The sequence below is a fragment of the Saccopteryx leptura genome, chromosome X (assembly GCF_036850995.1).
Source record: "Saccopteryx leptura isolate mSacLep1 chromosome X, mSacLep1_pri_phased_curated, whole genome shotgun sequence".
In the NCBI taxonomy this organism is placed as follows: domain Eukaryota; kingdom Metazoa; phylum Chordata; class Mammalia; order Chiroptera; family Emballonuridae; genus Saccopteryx; species Saccopteryx leptura.
In genome coordinates this window covers 43,737,886-43,760,396 of record NC_089516.1, presented here as the reverse complement: position 1 = coordinate 43,760,396, position 22,511 = coordinate 43,737,886, and the positions used below count along the sequence as shown (strand labels likewise).

The following is a 22,511-nucleotide window of genomic DNA, read 5'->3' as shown; positions in this document are numbered from 1 at the left end:
TCTGTAGAATGGGCTTAGGCGCTGAGGAGGCAGTGCTGTGGGCAGCTGCAGTAAACAGGAACTGAGATGGGAGCGAAGGGGTTAAATAGCAACTGGCCTGCCAGGCTCATAGAGGTGGCTGAGCTGTTTCTAGGGAAGAATCAAACAGCCTGGCCAGGACTAGGATATAGATCTACCTGAGCTAGATGCTAGATGCAGGAAAATGGAGGAAAGAGGGAGACACTAGGATAGGGAAGGGAATTGGGGGAGAACCCCATGAGACTCCCCACACTTCCCTGCTATTGACCCCTTTGCCTAACAGAAAGGCTCTACTGCCTCCTAGCTGTGTAGCACTGGAAAAGGCCCTTAAACTCTTTGGGCTGCAATGTCCTCAACCATAAAGTAAAGAGAGTAACTCCTCTTCCTCTCTTAAGGCACTGTAAAGACTACACAGGACGGTTTACCGAACATCTGAGGCATACTAGGTGTTCAAGAAACAGGGCGCCATTTGTCACGAGGAAGACAATGACTCTTTCAGGTCGCTAGCCACCCACAAGTCAGCCAGAATGTCACCGGAACCGCTTATTAAGCCCTTCCTCATTTCTGTTGTACTTCCTCAGCCAGAGGAAAACCCCAAACCTGGAGTCTAGGCTGTCTCTCGTGTAGGCAGGACTGGCTCTCTACTTTTACTGACATCAAAGGGCCACAGACTCATCTGTAATCATACTGCAAACTTTTAGCAACCAAGTTAATGTCAAATCAATAACACAGGCTTCACATATCAGGGTCCTTAAGGGTGGGCAAGGTATGACCTTCCCTACTTATCAATAAAATGTAAAATATAACCTTTCTATCTCAATTCTAAGATGCACTGATAGGTGGGTATGATATATATATTTAATCACAGCTGGGGGTGGGGAGACGACCCACCTCATTGATTATAAGATACACCCTATTTTAGGGATCATTAGTGTGGAAAGAAGAAAATATACTCCTCAGAACCAAAAGCACAAAGCAATTAGTAAGTACCTCCCCAGCGAAGGAGAGTAAAAGGATCTTTTCAATCACATAAAGCGGGAAAAATATTCGGCACAGGCTAATGCACAGGAAATCTTCACTGAGGAGGCTCTTGCCCGACTTTGCTGGTCCAACCTCTGTCCTCCTCCTCAAAGCCCTCCTTTCTCCAAGAAGGTTTAGCACAGGGGGTAGGGGCTGGGCTGAACTTCCCTGTGGGGACCAAGGTGGGGGAAAGGGCTCAATGGACTTGCAGAGGTAGGGGAATTCAGAGAACTTGTTTTGATAGAAACTGAAACTTCTCCTCTTACTGACGCTGCAATTGCAGGCAATCTGCACCTGCTCTCCACTCCAAGAGTCCAGCTGGAATAGGGTCCCCCACTCCCTCACCTGTCCCCAACCCAAACAGGGCTCAGAAATCCTTGGTACAACACTACAGCTGGTTCCCCCAAGGCCTTTTTACATTCCAACTCAATTTATTCTCACCCTCAAAACCCTGACTTTACACAGGAGGGATACAGAGGTACAGAAATGTGGCACAGTTGGTCCAAGGTCACATGTTTGGGAGGGTGAAGGGGAGGCCAGGCTCTCAAGGACTGACTTCAAGCACTGATGCCCAAATGACATTACTACCACTCCAATTAGCCTGACTCCTGGGGCCAGGCCCGATCTTGCCTTCCTTGGTTTCCCCATTAGCACAAGCAGGAATCAGCTGGAAAAGCCTGGGAGTGGGCTGAGATTGCAAATATCAGGGACAGTACCCCCCACTAGGGCCACAGGGGTTGCATGAACCTTACCTCCCCAGACCCCAATTCTATTCTTTCTCTGAGCATACAGAGACACAAGCGTAAAAATGCACATACACACAGCCAGCAGATCCTGCCAAAAATGCTCCCCAAGGCCAAATTCCAACATGATAACCCTTCACAACTACAGACAACTATCACATTCAACAAACAGATACCGCCTGACCAGTCGGTGGCACAGTGGATAGAGCGTCGGACTGGGATGCAGAGGACCCAGGTTCGAGACCCTGAGGTCGCCAGCTTGAGTGCGGGCTCATCTGGATTGAGCAAAGCTCACCAGCTTCAGTCCAAGGTTGCTGGCTCCAGCAAGAGGTTACTCGGTCTGCTGAAGGCCCACGGTCAAGGCACGTATAAGAAAGCAATCCATGAACAACTAAGGTGTTGCAACGAAAAACTGATGATTGATGCTTCTCATCTCTCTGTTCCTGTCTGTCTGTCCCCATCTATCCCTCTCTCTGACTCTCTCTCTGTCTCTGTAAAAAAATAAAAAAAATTTTTAAAAAGAACAAACAAACAAACAGATGCCCTCGTTACCAAGCAGGAATGACTGAAGACTGGACAAGATGCAAGGCTGTGCAAACTAAGAACCCTGCCCTCTCCTTTGCCAGAGGTTGGGGGAGAGCCAACAGCATTAACAGACTTGCCTCAACCTCCCTCCACTGCTGATGGGGGGTGTCTCTAAATCTTCTCAGGTTCCCAAAAATATAGTCACTATTTGCCAAGAAGTAACATGAAGAAGCAAAACAGGAAAGCCTGGATAATCTAAAGGAGTTTAGGTACAGGGCCTACCATTTGTTTTAGAGGTACCTGAGAACTGCCTCCCTGCCAGGTCACTGCCTGCCTGCCTGCTTGCCTGCCTGCTTGCCTGCCTGCTAAAAGAGCCACAGCAAGTTCCACTAAGGACAGAAAAGGAAGCTTGGTGTCCGCAGGAAATCTAAAAACAAACCACACAAATGTGTGTACATACAGCAACAGGGGGAGGCAGGGACCTGGTTTGGTCCCACTTCCCTCCTGACCCAGTGGGAACCCTGGCCCCACTAAGGAGATGAGCTAGGAGAAAAAGCCTCACCTGCCTGCCAAGCAGCGGTGGTACATACCTGGCCAGTGGCCCCAACTACCCCAAATGTCACAAGTTCAGTGGGGAGACAGCAGAACTCAGTCCTCTCAAAAGCCTGGTCTCTGACATGCCTGCTCCTCTATTCAAGGACTCCCATGGCACAGATGGAAAGCCTGATAGAGGCAAGGCAAAGGCCAATGGAAGCTTCCATACATGGTGGACCATGAAGATCTTCTCCTTCTGGTCTGGTTCAACCTCAAGCACTGATGTTCTGACACCAGCCTGTATTGATGTAGATAATAGGGTCCTAAGTTTCCCCATTTGTAAAACAGTCAAAACTGATTTAAGATCCATTCCTTCAATGCTGATGGTCTATGTTCCAAGACCAAAAGGCCCAGAGAAGTGGACCTAGCTAATGTTTCTGGGCCTTATCACTTTAACATGCAAGTCCTCAGTTGCTTCTCCATGGACCATGCAGACACACATACATGTGGCCTCCACTTTGCCGACAGAAGCCAGGGCCAGAGGTTTGTGCTGAGTCAAAGCATATGGGGAGAGGGAAGGAGTAGAGATGCAGACTCACATTTCCAGGAGGAGGTTATCTGAGCACAGCAGGAGCAGGGTGGACCACAGGATACCTCTGGGACTCAAGCTTCCACTTCCATTCCACCCAAGCCTTCGCTGATGCTCACAAGTCCCCAGTAGGGGGTGGTGGGAGAAAATTGGGCACAAGCAGTGGACAGTGATTCACACTGGGGACACTAGGACCTCAGAGGCAAAACAGAGGGTAGAAAGCCATCTGCCTCAGGATTCCCAACAGTAGAGGGCCACAGGCTCCTAGATGGAGGAAGTAAGGCCCAGAGAGGTCAAACAATACAGCTTAAGTCACCCAGCCAGTTGAAAGCTAAACTAAGAAGCTAGGGCTTGCCTGAGCAGGCAGTGGTGCAGTGGATAGAGCATCGGACTGGGATGTGGAAGACCCAGGTTCAAGACCCCGAGGTCGCCAGCTTGAGCAAAAAGCTCACCAGCTTGACCCAAGGTCACTGGCTGGAGCAAGGGGTTACTCAGTCTACTGAAGGCCCGCGGTCAAGGCACATATGAGAAAGCAATCAATGAACAACTAAGGTGTCGCAACAAAAAAACTGATGATTGATACTTCTCATCTCTCTCCGTTTCTGTCTGTCCCTATCTATCACTCTCTTCGTCTCTGTTAAAAAAAAAAAAAAAAAAAAAAAAAAAGCTAGGGCTTCCCTAGGGCCATGGAAAGAAAGAATGTGAAAGAATGTGTTCTTTGGCACCTCTGGGTTTCCATGCCAGCTCTGTCCCTAATGACCTGAGCATGTCATTTCCCTTTCTTGAGCTTCAATCTTCTCACCTGTCTCATGGGATAATGATCCCAATTTTGCAGGTGAACCTGAAGGATCCAGCTGAATGGATGTCTAGCAAAGGGTCAGGGTCAAGGAACAACAGTGTCTCCTATGTCTGCAATTCCCCCTCCAACTCCCACCCTCCGTTATGTGTTCCTTCCACTGTTCAATGCATGGCAGGAGGTTAGAACCTGTATCCCTTCTCACCAGAGCCTAGGGCAACTACCACTTACCCCTGTCTGAGCTAGGCTGGAAGCAGAGAGGTAGCAGAAAACCCTAGGACAAAGTCCCTGTTCCAGGCACATGTCCTGTGCACACTGCCCCAGGGAAGATTCCAGATGAGGCCTAGAGACTCAGGGGCCATGTACTTCTGGGGAGAGACCATGGGTTTCTAAGGTTTTATGGAGAAAATCCAAGGGCAGCTCGGTTAGGGAAAATGTACAGCCATTGTGCTGATAAGGAATAGCCTTCACCCTACCATGGTCAGCTCTTCCTGTAAGCTCAGGCTTCTTACTGGAAGGCCCCAACGGGGGGAAAGGTCAGAGGATGTTTGGGGAAAATAGCTAAATGAACACATATTGCTCTTGAGATGGGTCACTGTACAACCCAGGTCTTCACTAGATCCAAGGTCTGTCCCGAAGACCACTCAAGACCCAGATGTCGGCCCTGGCCGGTTGGCTCAGCGGTAGAGCATTGGCCTGGCGTGCGGGGGACCTGGGTTCGATTCCCGGCCAGGGCACATAGGAGAAGCACCCATCTGCTTCTCCAGCCCCCCTCCTTCCTCTCTCTCTCTCTCTTCCCCTCCGGCATCCAAGGCTCCGTTGGAGCAAAGATGGCCCGGGCGCTGGGGATGGCTCCTTGGTCTCTGCCCCAGGCGCTAGAGTGGCTCTGGTCCCGGCAGAGTGACGCCCCGGAGAGGCAGAGCATTGTCCCCTGGTGGGCAGAGCATCCGCCCCTGGTGGGCGTGCCGGGTGGATCCTGGTCGGGCGCATGCGGGAGTCTGTCTGACTGTCTCTCCCCGTTTCCAGCTTCAGAAAAATACAAACAAACAAACAAACAAAAAAAACCCCAGATGTCCAGCTGCATTCTCCGACCCTCACTCCACCAGCAGCCCTGCTTACTCTACAAGCAGCCTGAGGTCTCAGCACAAGACCTAGCATCAAACAGGTCCCCACCTATTCCTCACTTTCCTTTGGTCCTCGAGGCCTCCAAACCTAACTCTTTTTCTAGGAAACATCCCAGGGAGAACACAGACTTGACCCACAGGTGTAGGAGGGCTGGGGTTTTCCCAACCCAGCAGAGTCCATTGCCAGAGTCTCCTCTGTTTAGTAGAACGGGGGAGGCAACCCCTCACTCCACCTAACCTTTCCATCACCCATTTAACAAACATTTGTGACTCTGAGGCACCACTGAGAACAACATGCAGGCTTTACCAATGCTATTGTTACAAGAAGGGTTACTATGCCCTCAGGCACTAAAAAGATTTACTGCAGTTATTTAATTGTTACAACATTGGGTCTTTTAGCCTTCAGTTACAAACAAAAAACAGGCTCAGGATAAAAAAAGCTGCTAGTCCAAGGTCACACCAAGAATCAGTGGCACAGCTGGGAGTGCAGCCTGGGTTAGTCCAGCCCATCAGCAGGCAGGGTAGGGGGGAGAGGGAGAAGTACCCACAGACTGAGAATAACAGACCCAGAAGGGATTTCAGGAGCCCTTCAGAATCAATATTCTTCACCGATGGAACAGTGAAAATTATGAGGGAGGGCCAGAACAAGACAGGGCTTCTGACTCCCAGCTCAAAGCTCCTATCAGAGGGCATTTTTATGGAAGATTTCAGAGCCCAAAGGGAGGATCAGATCACACTCCCAGCTTCCCCTGGATGCTAGCACAGGACCTTTTGATTGCCTGATGGGTTTAGACTGGAGAGTAAATAGTATTGAAGAATTATAAATTTTGTTAGGTATAATAATGGCAGAGAGAGACACAGACAGACACCAGGACCTTATCTGTCAGAGAAACATACAGAAATATTTACAAATGAGATGATCCTATGCTGGGGTTTTGCTTTAAAAATATGCATTTCAGGGGAGTGAGAAAGAGCGGGCAGGGTAGTGATGAAACAAGGCCATGTGTTAATGACTATTTGGAAGATGAATGATGGGTACATGACAGTTCATTATTGTCTCTACTTTTCTATAAATTAAAAAAAAATGTCTATGATCCCAAGGTGAGAGTAGTATGCTATGGTTAAGAGCCCTCAGACTAACCTAACTTAGACTCCAACTCCACCTATTATCTGACCCTGGGCAAGCCATTCCCCATATCTGAGCTGTTCTTCTCATTTGACAAATGGAAGCAATAACCCTGACACTTACCCAGCTTGGGGAAGAATTAAAAGGGCATCCTGTAATACCAGACAGAGCAATCTGTCCCTAAGTAATATTATTTTCCTTATCACTATTATTGCTGCTATTATTACTCATGCCACCACACTGCCTCATGATGAAGGGCTAGAGGCCAGATACTAACTTGAGGCTCGGGCCTGGGGTCCCTAAAAGACCAGCTAACTCTGCCCCCAATCCTGTCTCAGGGGTTACTCCTGATACTGGGACACTTCGGGGCAGCCCTAGGCCCTTGAAGGCTGGGGCAGAGACTCACCCACAGCCCGGAAGAGACAGGCGCCGTCCTCCTTCATCTGCTTGATGATGAAGCCCTTCTTGTCTCGCAGGGCCTTTTCAAACCAGTGTTCCTGCTGCAGGGAAGAGGTGGGGGGGTCAGCAACAGGAAAGGCCTGCACTCCCTCCCCAGAGCTCTGCCCTCGAGCTCCTGAGGGGCCCAGCTGAATGGCTAAGAGGACAACGGACAGGGTCAGGTTCTGAGCCCTATTTGACCATTCCATGCATGTGGAGCAGGAGACCCTTTCTTTTAAGGAACCAGTCATTGTTTGAGCAGAAGACTTGCTCCCAGAGGGGCCCCAGCTGCCCTGAGAGCAGAGGCCCCAGCTGCATTTTGTCTCCTGCTGACCATGCTGAGAATCAAATGCTGGACCTTCCCCCAGACATCCAGAGGCCCAGGGCTGGCAAGTACCTGGAGCAGGGGGAACCTGATTCTATCTCAAGGAGTTTCAACTGGGGACCCTCTAGTCACTTAGGGAAGATGTTGAGAAAGGGGTGATTGGTAAGATATTGAGTCCCACATATAGCTAGGAAATTCCAAGATCTTGTAGAATGCAATGTATGCAAAATGATTTTGTGACTGAACACATTTAACATATATACGTATATGCATACAGACACCATGCACACAAAGTTGGGAAGGTTATGTAAAAAAATATTGTCCTTGCCTGACAAGGTGGTGGCGTAGTGGATAGAGCGTTGGACTGGGATGTGGAGGACCCAGATTTGAGACTCCAAGGTCACCAGCTTGAGCGCAGGCTCATCTGGTTTGAGCGAAGCTCACCAGCTTGGACTCAAGGTCGCTAGCTCAAGCAACGGGTTACTGTCTCTGCTGAAGGCCCACAGTCAAGGCACATATGAGAGAGCAATCAACGAACAACTAAAGTGTTGCAACGAAAAACTGATGATTGATGCTTCTCATCTCCGTTCCTGTCTGTCTGTCCCTATCTATCCCTCTCTCTGACTCTCTCTGTCCCTGTAAAAAAAAAAAAAAGTGTGTGTGTGTGTGTGTATTGTCCCTAAGTTTTGGTATTGCAGGATTTTACTTTACCTCCTTTCTTTCTAAGAGGTATGCAATCCCTTGCCCAAAAGTCCAAAACTCAAAAAGTTTTTAAAACCGAAAGTCTTTATTTAATTCATTTGGCATCATTACCTGACCTGAGCTGATGAGAACCTATTTATCCCACTTGAAAGTGAATGTTCAAATATTTCCATGACAAAACATTCAGGTGTTTAATTATGAGATGCTGCCAAAGACCTCAGTGGAGGTGTTATGGATACACAGCACACATACCAGATGACTTCTCTAAATTCTGAAATTTTTCTGAATCCCAAAGCACATCTGGCCCCAAAAGTTCGGATTAAGTAAACCTGTAGTGATGTGTTTTTAAAAATAATGCAGAGATGAAAAAAAATACAGAGATGAGTAGACAGAACACAGAGGATTTTTAGGGCAATGAAACTAATCTGTAGGATATTATAATGGTAGATACATGTCATCACACATTTGTCCAAACCCCTAGAATGTATACCTCATTGGGGTTAGAGTGAACCCCAATGTAAACTATGGATTTTAGGTGATTGTAACGTGTCAATATAGGCTCATCAATTGTAATATAGTAAATGTATCACTTTGGTAGGGGACGTTGATAATGGGAGAGGTTACATATGAGTGGGGGCAGGGAGTATATGGGAATTCCTTATACTTTCTCTGAACCTAAAGCTGCTCTAAAAAAATAGTCTATTAAAAAAATACAATGTACACGTGTCACTTAAAACATACAGTATTTTCCATTTCAAAATCAACCAAAAGCAGACCTTTCCCAGGCCTCTTACGCCCTCTGCTGGCCATCAGAAGGAGCCAGCCTGATCCATCAATAGGGTTAGGGACCAAAAATCTCAAGCCTGTTCCTTGGTGATACTACCCTACCAAGAGTTAAAGGATTCAGTCAATTGCCAACCGGAGGGGATCACTTCTGTGTAGGCCAGGGGTAGTCAACCTTTTTACACCTACCGCCCACTTTTGTATCTGTTAGTAGTAAAATTTTCTAACTGCTCACCAGTTCCACAGTAATGGTGATTTATAAAATAGGGAATTAACTTTACTTTATAAATTTATAAAGCAGAGTTACAGCAAGTTAAAGCATATAATAATAATTACTTACCAAGTACTTTATGTTGGATTTTTGCTAAATTTGGCAGAATAAATCTTTATAAAACAACTTATTATAGTTAAATCTATCTTTTTATTTATACTTTGGTTGCTCGGCTACCACCCACCATGAAAGCTAGAATGCCCACTAGTGGGCGGTAGGGACAATGTTGACTACCACTGATGTAGGCCATTTTCCTCCAGCTCAGGTGAGAGAAATTCCTAGCAAAGTAGGAAGCACAAGGTTTGGAGGCCAAAAGCTCTGGGTTCCAAACCCAGCTCTGTCACCCACTTGCTGCATGATTTTAGATAAGCTACCTGAACTCTCCAAGCCTCAGTTTCCTCTTAAATGGGGGATACCTGGAAGGAGCTGTCAAGAGTATCAGAGGAGATTCAGGACCAAAAAAGGTTCTGTAAATAACATATCATATACTGATGAGGCAGTCACCAAAGACAGGGTGAGACGAGCACACAGAGAGATAATGAGGCCCTCAGAAAATCCCCAGTGAGTGACTGGACAGGAGGAGTGAAGAGAGGGTAACATGGGAATACCCAGCAGCCCCACCATCAGGACCACACCCCGGAAAGGTATGGCTGTCTGGCTGGATTGCCAGAGATGACAAAGGCACTAGGAAGCCCTTAATGGGCTTCCACGGGCAGCACATGCTCGTTTGTGTACAACATTCCTACAGTCCAGGTGTCCCTCCTGCCCCAGAGGCTGTGGACTAGCACAATCCAACAAGTTCCCCCAAATCCAACCTTGGCCCACAGGGTCAGCCATCTCCCGGCACCATGATGGCACGTGTCCTAGCCAGGGGTCTCCAGTAGAGAAGCTACAACTATGGCTATAGCCTCAGAATGGACAGGAGTTCTATGAAATAGCATACAGCAACCTCCTGCTCTCAAGTAGGGGGTGAATCAAAGGGGAGAGAGGGGCTCCTATTTATTCATCCAACAAAGAATTACCAGGCAGCTACTAAATCAGACCTTGGGTTAACGATGAGGCCAGAGAAATGAATCAACCTTGCCCTCTACCTTCCACAGGCTAGAGGGATAGGGAAACAGGCAGTGACTACATACAAGTGCAAGTAGGGCTATGAAAAAATGAACACAGGGGTTCTGGGAAGCACAGAGGAAGGGACCTAGCCAGTCACTAAGACTGGCCCCTGAAAGGAGGTATCACCTGAGCAAAGGATGAAAACACCAAGACTTCCAGAAAAGCTTGTGAACTGGATAAGAAATCATTTCTGCCACAAAGCACCAGGGATGCCAGAGGCCAGCAGAGTTTAGCAGAGCCAAAGTCCTAGATAAGACTATGAAGGTAAAAGCAGGGAACAGCCAGGAAGAAAGATGAACTCATATCTGCCAAATGCCTGTCCCATGCCAAGTGCCAGATGCAAAAGGTGACCTCTTAATTTTCCTTACCACAGCCTGATGGTAGGAAGCATTATCCTCATTTTATGAAGGCAGATAACAGCTAGGGTTTTGGCACCAGCAAGCCCTGGTATGTAGAGGCAACAGGGGAGGCCTCATGAGCCATACCATGGATACATATTTGGCAGGCCATCCTGGGGAAAGCCTGGTTTGTCCCTAAAAATAAAGGAGGCTTGAGCATACCCTTCACACAAGCAGGGCTCTAGTTCTAGGGTAGCCAGAGTGGCATCTGGGCCTGGATCCTAGAGGCGAGGCCAGTCCACTAGTCACCCACTGGCTTTGGCACCAGCAGCCTTAAGATCCTGGGCTCTGGCTGAAACTCCTTCTCTCTGTCTCCCTGTGGGGAGAGAAAACAGGAAGATCCTACTTCTAGGTTCCATAAAGAGTTTATACAGGCCTGACCAGGCGGTGGCGCAATGGATAGAGTGTCAGACTGGGATGCGGAAGACCCAGGTTCGAGACCCCGAGGTTGCCAGCTTGAGTGAAGGTTCATCTGATTTGAGCAAAGCTCACCAGCTTGAGCCCAAGGTTGCTGGCTCGAGCAAGGGGTTACTCAGTCTGCTGAAGGCCCGCGGTCAAGGCATGTATGAGAAAGCAATCAATGAACAACTAAGGTGTTGCAATGTGCAAGGAAAAACTAATGATTGATGCTTCTCATCTCTCCGTTCCTGTCTGTCTGTCCCTGTCTAGCCCTCTCTCTGACTCTCTCTGTAAAAAAAAAAAAATGTTATGCCTGACCAGGCGGCGGCACAGTGCATAGAGCATCGGACTGGGATGCAGAAGACCCAGGTTTGAGACCCCGAGGTCACCAGCTTGAGCGTGGGCTCATCTGGTTTGAGTAAAAGCTCACCAGCTTGGACCCAAGGTCGCTGGCTCGAGAAAGGGGTTACTTGGTCTGCTGTAGCCCCACGGTCAAGGCACATATGAGAGAGCAATCAATGAACAACTAAGGTGTCGCAACGAAAAACTGATGATTGATGTTTCTCATCTCTATCCGTTCCAGTCTGTTCCTATCTATCCCTCTCTCTGACTCTTTCTCTGTCTCTGTAAAAAAACAAAAAAAGAGTTTATACAGTCCCAGGAGCTCGTGGCACAGTCTTTTCCTTCCCCAAGCTGGACTGGAGCCTCCAAGAAAGGTGCCAACTTGGAAGTTGTTTAGGAAAATGGCACAGGAAGGACAGGATGGTGGGAGTGAGGCTGATCCAACCATAGAGAAGTTTAAGCTACATCAATACCCTGGTCTGAGGAAGTCAAATCCAGACCATCAATATTGCAAGCCCACTCCACTACTAAGCCTGTGGCCAAATCCATCTACAATGTCTGAGCCTCCATAAAAGGGCTGGGCAAAGTCCTCTGACACCAGGGGATCCCAAGTACAAGACTCTGCAACCTACTGTTCCAAAGGCCCAAGGAAACGCTCAAACAGACTGTGGGACCCAACTTGAGTTCCAATTCAGCTCCAATTATTAGCCATGTGATGACCTTCTCTGAGCCACAGTTTTCTAATCTGTAAAATAGGATAACAAACCACCCAATAATAGGGATACTGGACTCAAATATTACAGCACTCTGCCCAGCAGGAGAGCAATTAATGAGTTCCCTTCCCCTCCCGGGAAAGGAAATAAGAACATTCCTATAGTAGGCTGAATAATAATGACCACCAAAAAGTATCAGGCCCTAATCCCTGGAACCTGTATATGTAACTTTATAAGAAAAAATGGTCTTTGCAGGTGTGATTAAATTAAGGAATTTGAGATGCAGAGATTAGTATCTGGATGGTACCTAAATGCAACCACAAATGGCCTTAGAATAGTAGAGGAAGATCTGATACAGACAGAAGAGGAGATCACACATACACAGGTAGAGGTCAGAGTGATGCGCTCACACACCAAGGAATGTAGGCAGCCTGCAGAAAAGGACTGGGTTCTCCTCTAAAGCCTCTGAAAGGAGTGCAACACCTTGATTTTGGACCAGTGAAACTGATTTTGGGACTACTGGCCTCCAGAACTGAGACAATATTTGTCCATTGTTTTTGTTTGTTTGTTTTTTTCCCTGAAGTTGGAAACAGGGAGGCAGTCAGACAGACTCCCGCATGTGCCCGACCGGGATACACCCGGCATGCCCACCAGGGGGCAATGCTCTGCCCATCCGGGTGTTGCTCTGTTGCGAACAGAGCCATTCTAGCGCCTGAGGCAGAGGCCATGGAGCCATCCTCAGCACCTGAGCCAACTTCACTCCAATGGAGCCTCCGTTGTGGGAGGGGAAGAGAGAGATAGGGAGGAAGGAGAGGGGGAGGGGTGGAGAAGCAGATGGGCGCTTCTCCTGTGTGCCCTGGCTGGGAATCGAACCCAGGACTCCTGCACACCAGGCCAACGCTCTACCACTGAGCCAACCGGCCAGGGCTTGTCCATTGTTTTAAACCACCTAGTTTGTGGTAATCTGTCACAAAAGCCACAGGAAAATAATACAACCCCCTGGTACCACTTCTGGTATGAGCATGAAGCAATGTCATATGGCTATCAACCACAAGGATCTACCTCACTAGCACCCCACTCCAGGGAGATGGTTAGAATAAAGACAGCAGGGGCCTGGACTCCCCCACAGCCTGGGAAACTGTGGACTCTGCCCATCAATAAATGATCTGCCGCCCTGGCCGGTTATCTCTATGGCCTCTGCCTCAGGCGCTAGAATGGCTCTGGTTGCAACAGAGGGACGCCCCGGAGGGACAGAGCATCACCCCCTGGTGGGCAGAGCATCGCCCCTGGTGGGCGTGCCGGGTGGATCCTGGTCGGGCGCATGCGGGAGTCTGTCTGACTGCCTCCCTGTTTCCAGCTTCAGAAAAATATAAATAAATAAATAAATAAATGACCCGCCACTGAAGGTGGGGGCAAGGATGGTAGCAGCAATGAAAGCTCATGGACAGATGTCTTCCCAGAGCTCACAGAAAGAAGTGTTTAGTATTCTGGGCTTCCCAGCTCTGTCCCAGCAAGCCTGCTGCTAAGACTACCCCTCTCTCCCCCAAAATACCCAGGAACACTGGCTCAGCAACCTAGCCAATGAGAAATGCAGACAGATGCACTGCCCTCTAAGGACCAACACCAGTCTACAGCCATACCATCCTGAACGCATCCGATCTCGTCTGCTCTTCGAAGCTAAGCAGGGTCAGGCCTGGTTAGTACTTGGATGGGAGGACCAACACCAGCTCTCCAGGGCAGAGGGATGGGAAAAGAGCAAGGCACCTAAACCTAATGCCAAGACACTGTGTGTGTGTGTGTGGGGGGGAGATTATAAAAATGGCCTCCAGAACTGAGACAATATTTGTCCATTGTTTTTGTTTGTTTGTTTTTTTCCCTGAAGTTGGAAACAGGGAGGCAGTCAGACAGACTCCCGCATGCGCCCGACCGGGATACACCCGGCATGCCCACCAGGGGGCAATGCTCTGCTCATCCGGGCGTTGCTTTGTTGCGAACAGAGCCATTCTAGCACCTGAGGCAGAGGCCATGGAGCCATCCTCAGCACCTGGGCCAACTTCACTCCAATGGAGCCTCCGTTGCGGGAGGGGAAGAGATAATGATAATTCTATCATTATACAAAAGAAAAAAATGAGCCTGACTGGGCGGTGGCACAGTGGATAGAGCGTCGGACTAGGATGCGGAAGACCCAGGTTCGAGACCTCGAGGTCTCCAGCTGAAGGCCTATGATCAAGGCACATATGAGAAAGCAATCAATGAACAATTAAGGTGTTGCAATGTGCAATGAAAAACTAATGATTGATGCTTCTCATCTCTCCGTTCCTGTCTGTCTGTCCCTGTCTATCCCTCTCTCTGACTCTCTCTCTGTCTCTGAAAAAAAGTACTGATCCATGCTACAACATGGATGAGCCTTAAAAACATTATGCTGAGCCTGACCTGTGGTGGTGCAGTGGATAAAGTGTCGACCTGGAAACGCTGAGGTTGCCAGTTCAAAACCCTGGGCTTGCCTGGCGAGGCACATATGGGAGTTGATGCTTCCTGCTCCTCCCCCTTCTCTCTCTCTCTCTCTCTTCCCTCTCTATAATGAATAAATAAAATCTTTTAAAAAAATTCTAAAAAAAAAACCCCAAAAAACATGCTGAGTGAAAAAAGCAAGTCACAAAGGACTGCATATCGTATGATTCCATGTCTATGAACTATCCAGAAGAGACAAATCAATCAAGACAAAAAGATTATGGTTGCCAGGGATGGGGGTGGGGGTGGGGGTGGGAATGGACAGGGGTATGATGATGGTTTCTTTTCGAGGTGATGAAACTATTCTAAACTTGATTGACTGGGGTGATAGATGCACAACTCTGTGAGTACACTAAAAGCCACTGAATTGTACACTTTAAATTGGTGAATTGCATGGTGTGTGAATTATGTCTCAATAAAGCTGTAAAAGTCAAACAAAAAAGTTAAGAACCTATAGCACTGGTCAGGGAAAAGGAAGTGGAACACTGCTTGAAACTTCGCAGCAATCCCCAAAAAGCCAAGGGGCCTGACTCAAAACTTTTACATTGGGTAGTAGTGGGAGCAGAGGGCAGGGAATTAAAGGAGAGATTACAACTAGCTTCAGAACACTGATTCCAACAACCCTCCTCACCACGTTTTATGGATAAACTGAGACCCGGAAAAAGGAACTGCCCAAAGATACAGGGCTCAAACCCAGACTGCCCAAGCAGGGACAACTTCCTGCTATATCACTCTGCCTCCCCACTAGAAGGATGAGTAGTTCCGAGATGCCAAATGAAAAGCCTTTGCTAACCAAGAGTGGTTGTTAGAAAGGCTCCTAAGAAAAACCCAGATGATCCTGAGGAAACTGCAAGAGAATAATTAGCTGAGGTCTAAGGTGAGTCAGTACCTGTAATCACATACTCAATCACCCGGACATGGGTGGACTTTTCCCCTCCAAAATTTAAAAGGCGGCTAGGAGTTTGTCTAAAGCTATGAAGTAGCTAAGCAGGAGACCATGGGATTTAAACTAAGGCCTGCCCAGTTCCAAAGCCCAAACTCTTTCTACAAACCCCTACTTCCACACCATCCAATAGGTCCCCTGAGAGGCAAACCCCAAGCTAAGTGGCCAAAAGAATCACTGCCCCCCAACTCTGAGCCTTACACCAAACAGGTTGCTTTTCCTGCCCATTAACCTTGGATAGCTGGAAAGAAACAGGGAGGGGGCATGGAAAAGAGGAGGAGAAACCCAGTTCTTTCTCAAAAGACACCCATCATTCTGTCACCTCCAAGTCCAGAGGGCTTTGGTGTAAGCTCTCTAAAATCCCACAGCTAAATGACACTCCATCAGCTCCTTATCTGTCCAATGAGGAAAGAGGCCCAGCAAACAGAGGCAGAACTATTCTGGTTCATCCAGCAAAGTCCCAGCAGATTCTGAGAGGGTACCCTAGCTATAGGGCCAGGGCCAGCTTCTCCCACCACCTCAGCATGCATGCATGCCCCATCCTCAAAATGCTCTGTAGGGTCCTCAAGCTAAGGATGGTTTCAAGCCACTCTTTTCATGTAAAAAAATCTTAGTAACACAGTGATGTCTGAGAAAGGAAACCCCTGATCCAGAGTTGCCAAGAGTTTCTAAAGGTAGTAGAGATACAGACATAGCATCAGGACAAACAGGAAGTCTGAACAGTCAGAACAAGGACCAGATTCATCATGTGGGCTCCCTCTCAACAACTCCCCTCTTTCCCAAGGGATCTAATTGGCCTTCAGGCTACAAATGCCCCAGTTCAGAACCAAGACTGGGGCAGCAGGAAGAATCTCCCCTCTTATCATGCCTGGAAAGTCCCAAACTGGACCAGGTATTGCAGGGAGAAACATCTTCCTCCTCTTGTCCCAAGAAGTAGGAGGATAGGAAGCCTCTTCTCTGTAGTTGGGAACGGAAAATATTATGCAACCACAGACCTTTACTTCATGTTCTTATGGGGACAAGTTTAAGGGAGGAAATTCCAGCCTAGGAGATACAAAGGGGGTGTAAGTAGGTATCATTCTCATCACCATGGCAGCACATGACTTTCTTCATCTCTGTCCCTGGGACCAGGGATGTATTGCTTCCTATTTCTGTGGAGGAGGAAAGGCAGACTTTACCCCAACTAGGGACAGAAGAAACAACTCCTGGTCCTGACTGTGTCCAGATGATTTATCCTGCCTGTAGTAGTAATGGGTGGAAAGGCAACAAGGAGAGGAGCTCAAAACAAGGCCTGGGCCCCTGTGAAATACATATTTATTTGAGCCAAGGGAAACAGGGATATGGGTGGAGAATTTCCCTGGAGTGCGGATATCCCAAACTCCTTTCCTGTCTCTGGGAGGAAAAAGGCTTGTTGAAAGCAATTCAGGAAGCTCAGAATATTTCCCTGATCCTGGAAATGAGAAGCAAGCAGAGCTGGGTCAGGGTGAGTCTCAGCATATTTCCTAGTTCTTGAAGGGAGGCCTATCCCCAGTAACTGACAACTTTCTCATAGAAAGTAAGGAGACCTTCCTGGCCTGAGAGTAAGGGTTTCATATGACTGTGGAGAGCACCCAGGTCTTTCCGTCCAATGTGAGAGGACTTAGGCCACACTGGGAAAGACTTCGTGTCCTTCTCCCTGGTGATAAACAATTGCCTGACTGGGGAAGGACTTCATATCCACAGGGGTAGGGTAGGGCTCAGGTCCCTAGATGAGGTGAAGGATCTCTTGTCTCTGAGGAGAAGCCTCTGGGAAGAGGCTCAGATTCTTTTCCTCAGATCCCACTTTACCTATGTCCTCAAGGGGAGTGGGCAGTTTTTCAAGACTTAGTTCACAGATGGAGGGTGGTCTTAGGCTCAAGCCCCCAAGGCAGAAAATCTTATGTCCCTAAAAGGCCCCTATGACTCAGGATATGTATGTTTTCTGAAGTGAGGTGATAATCAATATTCTCACAGCAGGTCCAGGTTTCAGGTCCTAAGATGGCGACCCTACTGCCTAGGAACTCTGTATACATCTCCCAAAGGGAAGGATCTCAGGAATCAAGTCTGGTGGTAGGGAGTCCTATTCCTGAGTGGTGCTTTAAGTTCCTTAAGGGGGAAGCTCAGACCTCACCTACAGAGACCCAGCAATCACTGGGCTATGTAAGAGCCTCTTGTCCTTGAGGGAAAGCTCAAATGTCCTTGGCACAGCGGGTCTCAGCCCCCGAGGGCAGGCTTAGATCCGTGGGGAGGCCTCAGGCTCCATCTCTGGGACAGCATGTTGCCTAGATCTTAAGCTCAAGTTCCCAAGGCAAAAAAATCTTACATTCCTGACAAGCTCAGGCACTTGGGGGAGGGAGGATGCTTAGATCCTTGGAGAGGGGGCTATTATGTCCCCAAGATGTGTTTTAGTCCTTTATAATTGAGTAGAAGGAGCTCATCTCTCTGTGTGGGTGCATCTGGGGGGGGGGAAGGGTCTCAGGCCCCCAAGGGAACCCTCAGACACGAGGCCCTGAGCAGAAAAGTCTCCTAAAGACTTCACCGTGCCTGGCACCTCTGTGGGGAGATAGCAGTCTCCTGATAGGGTTCAGACCCAAACTCTGAAGGTCTGAGTCCTTAAGCAAGGGGATCTTAGACGCCAGTATCCAAAACAATGAGTCATTTTCTTGAAGAAAGGCTAAGGCCTGGTGGGGGTGGGGGAGAGGGGCCAAAGCTCTATCACTTAAAAGAAGCTTAAGTTCCTGGAGAGATTCAGACTCCTGTCCCTAAGGTCGTCTCAGACCGACAGGAAGTATAGACCCTTGTCACTTAGAGAATGAATCTCATGCACCCTAGTAGAGTTTCTGGTCCCTGAGTATTAGTTTTGGCTCTTGTCCCCAAGGAGAAAGGAATCTTATCTCCTGGAGAGAAATCATATCCCTAGAGGAAACCTCAGAAGATCCCTCTCTCTAAAAGGAATGTATATGTGTGTGTCAGGCCATTGATTTTAGAAGAGAGTCTCAGGCCCTTGAAGGCAGGTGTAGGACCCCTGAGGAAATTTCAGATCCCTCTGCTTAGAGTCCTGTGCTGTGTGGCTGTGTGCCCCCGAAAAGGAAGGGAAAGGGTTTCCTATACAGAGCCTCTCAGGCTCCTGAAAGGGTTTTGGTATCTTGGGGACACTCAGACATCTCTGAGGTCTCCACCTGACTTGTGTCCACTGGAGTCTTAGACTCTTATGTCAAAGGAAATCTCAAGCCAATGAGCACAGACCAAGGTCCCTTGGAGAGTCATGAGGCACCCCTCTCAGGAAGCATTTCATCCAGTCTCAGTTTCCTGGGAGTTCCTACCTATTGACCCTACAAGATGAGGTCCCAGGGCCCAGAAGAGACCACACACCCCATCTTTCAGGCCTCTACCTTATCTGGAGACTCAAACCTCCAGTCCTTGAGGAGAAGAGACAGGGGAAGAGAGTGTCTCACAACCCTAACACCAGAGAAGAGCGTCAGGCTCCGGGAGAAGACGTTTAAATCCTTTGGGTCCCTACCCAGTCTGGGGATTCCATGCACCATACCCGCTCACCTGTCATCCCCACCTCATACCTGTTCGACAGTGGCAGGGTCCATGGCCTCAATGCGTGCTGCAGCCGCCTCATACTCATCCTCACTGTTGTAACCTGCACCGACTTCCTCACGCTCAGGACTGGCCCCGCCAACCGAACCAACCCCGGGGGCTTGACGCCGCCGCTTGCTGTGTCCAGGCCCGGAGCAACAGCTGCCGACGCCCACCGGGCCGCCCACGCCCACCACCACGCCAGCCGCGCCCACACCTGTTGCCGCTGCACCCAGCGAGTCGCCCGGACCGCCTCCAGGACCGCCGGGGCCCCCACAAGGAGGAGGAGAACCCTGCTGAGGCCGTGGACCCGGCACAGCGCCAGGTGGCACGGCCAGGGCCCAGCGGTGAAGTGCACCCGGTGGCCCCGGCAGCGGGCCCTGAGGCGGCGGTGAGGCCCGCTGACGGGCCCCTACGACGCCCGACTCACGGTCGCGGTCGCCACTGCCCACGCCCGTGCTGCCGCCGCCCACGCCCACACCCCCGCCGCGGCGCGGCGCCGGGGGCAGTGGTCCGGGCGGCGGCGGCTCGTTGGTGGGGTCGGCGTCGGGAGGCGGCGGCTTCTTTTTGGGGAGAATAGTCATGGCGGCACCGCCGAGTACCCCCCAGCAAACCCGGCGCGCAGCACGCCGGGAGAGAACCCGGATGAGGGGCTACTGTGGTGCGCGAAGCACGACGGGATCAGCGGGACCCGGATAAAGAAATTTGGGCCCCGTCTTGAGGACTGGAGGCGGTGCGCAGGTCACGCGACTGGAAAAGCCGGATGTGAGGTCCAAGGTGAAGGCAAGGCAGCAAGTGTCGTCGCCTACTCTCCGAGTTCTACAAGCTGATTGTTACGCTCGTTCCGGCCTTCCGGGTCAAAGGAAACTGAACCAAAACAAGCACCTCTTCGCCCCGCCCTCTGACAGATTCTTGAACTACCGGGTGGGGCCCCGCGGCGCCGCGCAAGCGCACAAGAGCACGGCCCCGCCTCTTGCTGGGAAGTACGTAGACAAAACCTTCGCAGCCGCCACAACAATTGCGAGCACCAACCAATTGAAGCGTCTGCGTGGGTCCTTGCTGACGCCCAAGGACCAATCAGAGGCAAGCGATCGCCCTCGTGCCCTCCGTCTCAGATTTCAGTCAAAGTCAGCACCCCGCTTCTTGGCCTTTCTTCTCGTCCGCGCTGTCCTGCTCTTGACTTCTCTTCCGGAGGCTTTGACTGGCAGGCAGAGGTGCTGCGACAGGACAGCTTGGCCTGCCTCGCGCACGACAGTTTTAAAAGCACCTTCCTTCCCGGATTCCAACTTGACCGCTGTCAGTCGGACTGACGGGAAAATATCAACATTCCCAGAGCATAGCAAGCCCCCAAAGCGTAAGTTCCGGTCCCACCCACTTGCAAATCCACACCAGTGGAGAGGCGGTGCCGTTTCACCCTGGCAACAGAGTGAGTGCTGCGGTAATAGGTGATTGGTTAAGAGACGCAGTCACACGCGTTGGACAGGCCAACCTTGGGGCAGACATGCACCGTGGGGACAGTGGTGTTTGGGAAGCAGACACGCCCTCTTTGGCACCGGCGTGTTGACCTCCCCGCCCCTGTGGCTAGTGCGCAGGCGCAGTGCAGTTGTTTCCCCTTGAAACTGAGTTTACCTGGATCAAGCAAAACTTCAGGTATTCATCTCTGTCAGCAGCAAGCATCTCACAGTAGGGTTGGTAAAACTCTGCTACTAGCTTTGTTCCTCCTGTCTGAGTGATCTCTGGCCAGTCACTTAACGTCCACCCCATCCTCAATTTCTACTTCTCTGTAAAACGGCAATAGTAATTCCAACTTATTTATTTAGATTTTTTTTGATATTTTTCTGAAGTTGGAAACGGGGAGGCAGTCAGACAGACTCCCGCATGCGCCCAACTAGGATCCACCCGGCATGCCCACCAGGGGGCGATGCTCTGCCCATCTGGGGCGTTGCTCTGTTGCAGCCAGAGCCATTCTAGCACCTGAGGCAGAAGCCATGGAGCCATCCTCAGCGCCTGGGCCATCTTTGCTCCAATGGAGCCTCGGCTGTGGGAGGGGAAGACCCAGACAGAGAGGAAGGAGAGGGGGAGGGGTGGAGAAGCAGATGGGCGCTTCTCCTGTGTGCCCTGGCCGGGAATTGAACCAAGGACTCCTGCACGCCAGGCCAACGCTCTACCACTGAGCCAATCGGCCAGGGCCTTATTTAGATTTTACTTATTCATTTTTAGAGAGAGAAGGTGGGGAGTAGCAGAAAGCATCAACTCCCATATGTGCCTCTACCAGGAAAGCCCAGAGTTTTGAACCAGCAACCTCAGCGTTCCAGGTTGATGCTTTATGCACTGTGCCACCAGAGGTCAGGCCAATAATTCCAATTTAAGGATCAGAGATTTATGCTTGTAAAGGGTCTGGCACATAGTAAGTGCTCAATAAATTAGTCGGCATGACGGTGCACCGGAAAGGATCCTAGGCTTTAGAGTAAGAAAGACCTCAGTTTCAGGCATGGATGCACCATGACTAACTATAGGACCTTGAACAAGTCATTGTGTCTCAAACATGTAAAATGGGAATGAGTAGTTATGGGGTTCCTAAGAAGCTGTCGTGAGAGGTGGAGGGCTTGCTATGTCTTAGAAGCCAAGCTATACAACAGATTGACTGAGAGACCATTAAAAAGCTCTTCTGAGTGCCACCTAACCTTCTTTCAGATGTCAACCCTAGTTGAAGTCTTCCCTGAAGGATGTCATTAATAGATGTACTATTGTGTTTTTTGTTCGTGAGACTTAATGGGAAAGGACTCATGTTTACTGGGCCTACTGTGCTCAGTACCTATGCATATTATCACATTGAATCTTTTATTTATTTATTTATTTGAGAGAGAGGGGAAAAGACAGAGAGAGACAGAAACATTGATGTTTCTGTATGTGCCCTGACTGGGGATTGAAGCAGCAACCTCTACATTTCAGAACAATGCTCTCCAACCAAAGTATCCAGTGAATCTTTCCGTGACCATCTCACTAAACTCATATATCCCACTCCCTACTAGATATTTGTCAATCACCACACACCTAAAACTGTACTTATGATAATAATTGTAGCTAATCATCACCAAGTATTTATTGTGTGCCTGGCACTGTGTGGATGTTTCCTTTTTTAAAAAGTTTTTTTTTTAATTTATTCATTTTAGATAGGAGAGAGAGAGAGAGACAGAGAGAGACAGAGAGAGAGAAGAGGGGAGGAGCAGGAAGCATCAACTCCCATATGTGCCTTGACCAGGCAAGTGCAGGGTTTCGAACCAGTGACCTCAGCATTTCCAGGTCGACGCTTTATCCACTGTGCTACCACAGGTCAGGCGGATGTTCCCTTTGAAAGTGGATGGCACCCTTTGCCCAGACCAGAAACCTAGGAGTCAGCTTTGCCTCTTCCTCAGCTCCCAGATGCCTGTCAATCCCAAGCCCTGCCAATTCTAACTCTCAAATCTTTTGACTCTCGCCTGGCCTGTGGTGGCG

The 22,511-nt window shown here is 49.4% G+C and overlaps 1 protein-coding gene across 2 annotated transcripts in view; it reads right to left on the bottom strand.

The window, feature by feature from the left end:
- OTUD5 (OTU deubiquitinase 5) overlaps positions 1-20,356 on the bottom strand; it is a 31,564-nt gene extending 11,208 nt beyond the window's left edge. The window contains exons 1-2 of one of the 2 annotated variants that reach the window (XM_066356204.1): positions 19,007-20,356; positions 6,882-6,975 (exon numbers count right to left, since the gene is read on the bottom strand). In XM_066356204.1, coding sequence (XP_066212301.1) covers positions 6,882-6,975; positions 19,007-19,600 — 688 coding nt within the window. In that variant the 5' untranslated portion in view covers positions 19,601-20,356. The remainder of the gene's footprint in view (positions 1-6,881; positions 6,976-19,006) is intronic. The other variant, XM_066356205.1, reaches the window with a different exon arrangement.
- Between the last annotated feature and the right edge of the window lie 2,155 nt (positions 20,357-22,511).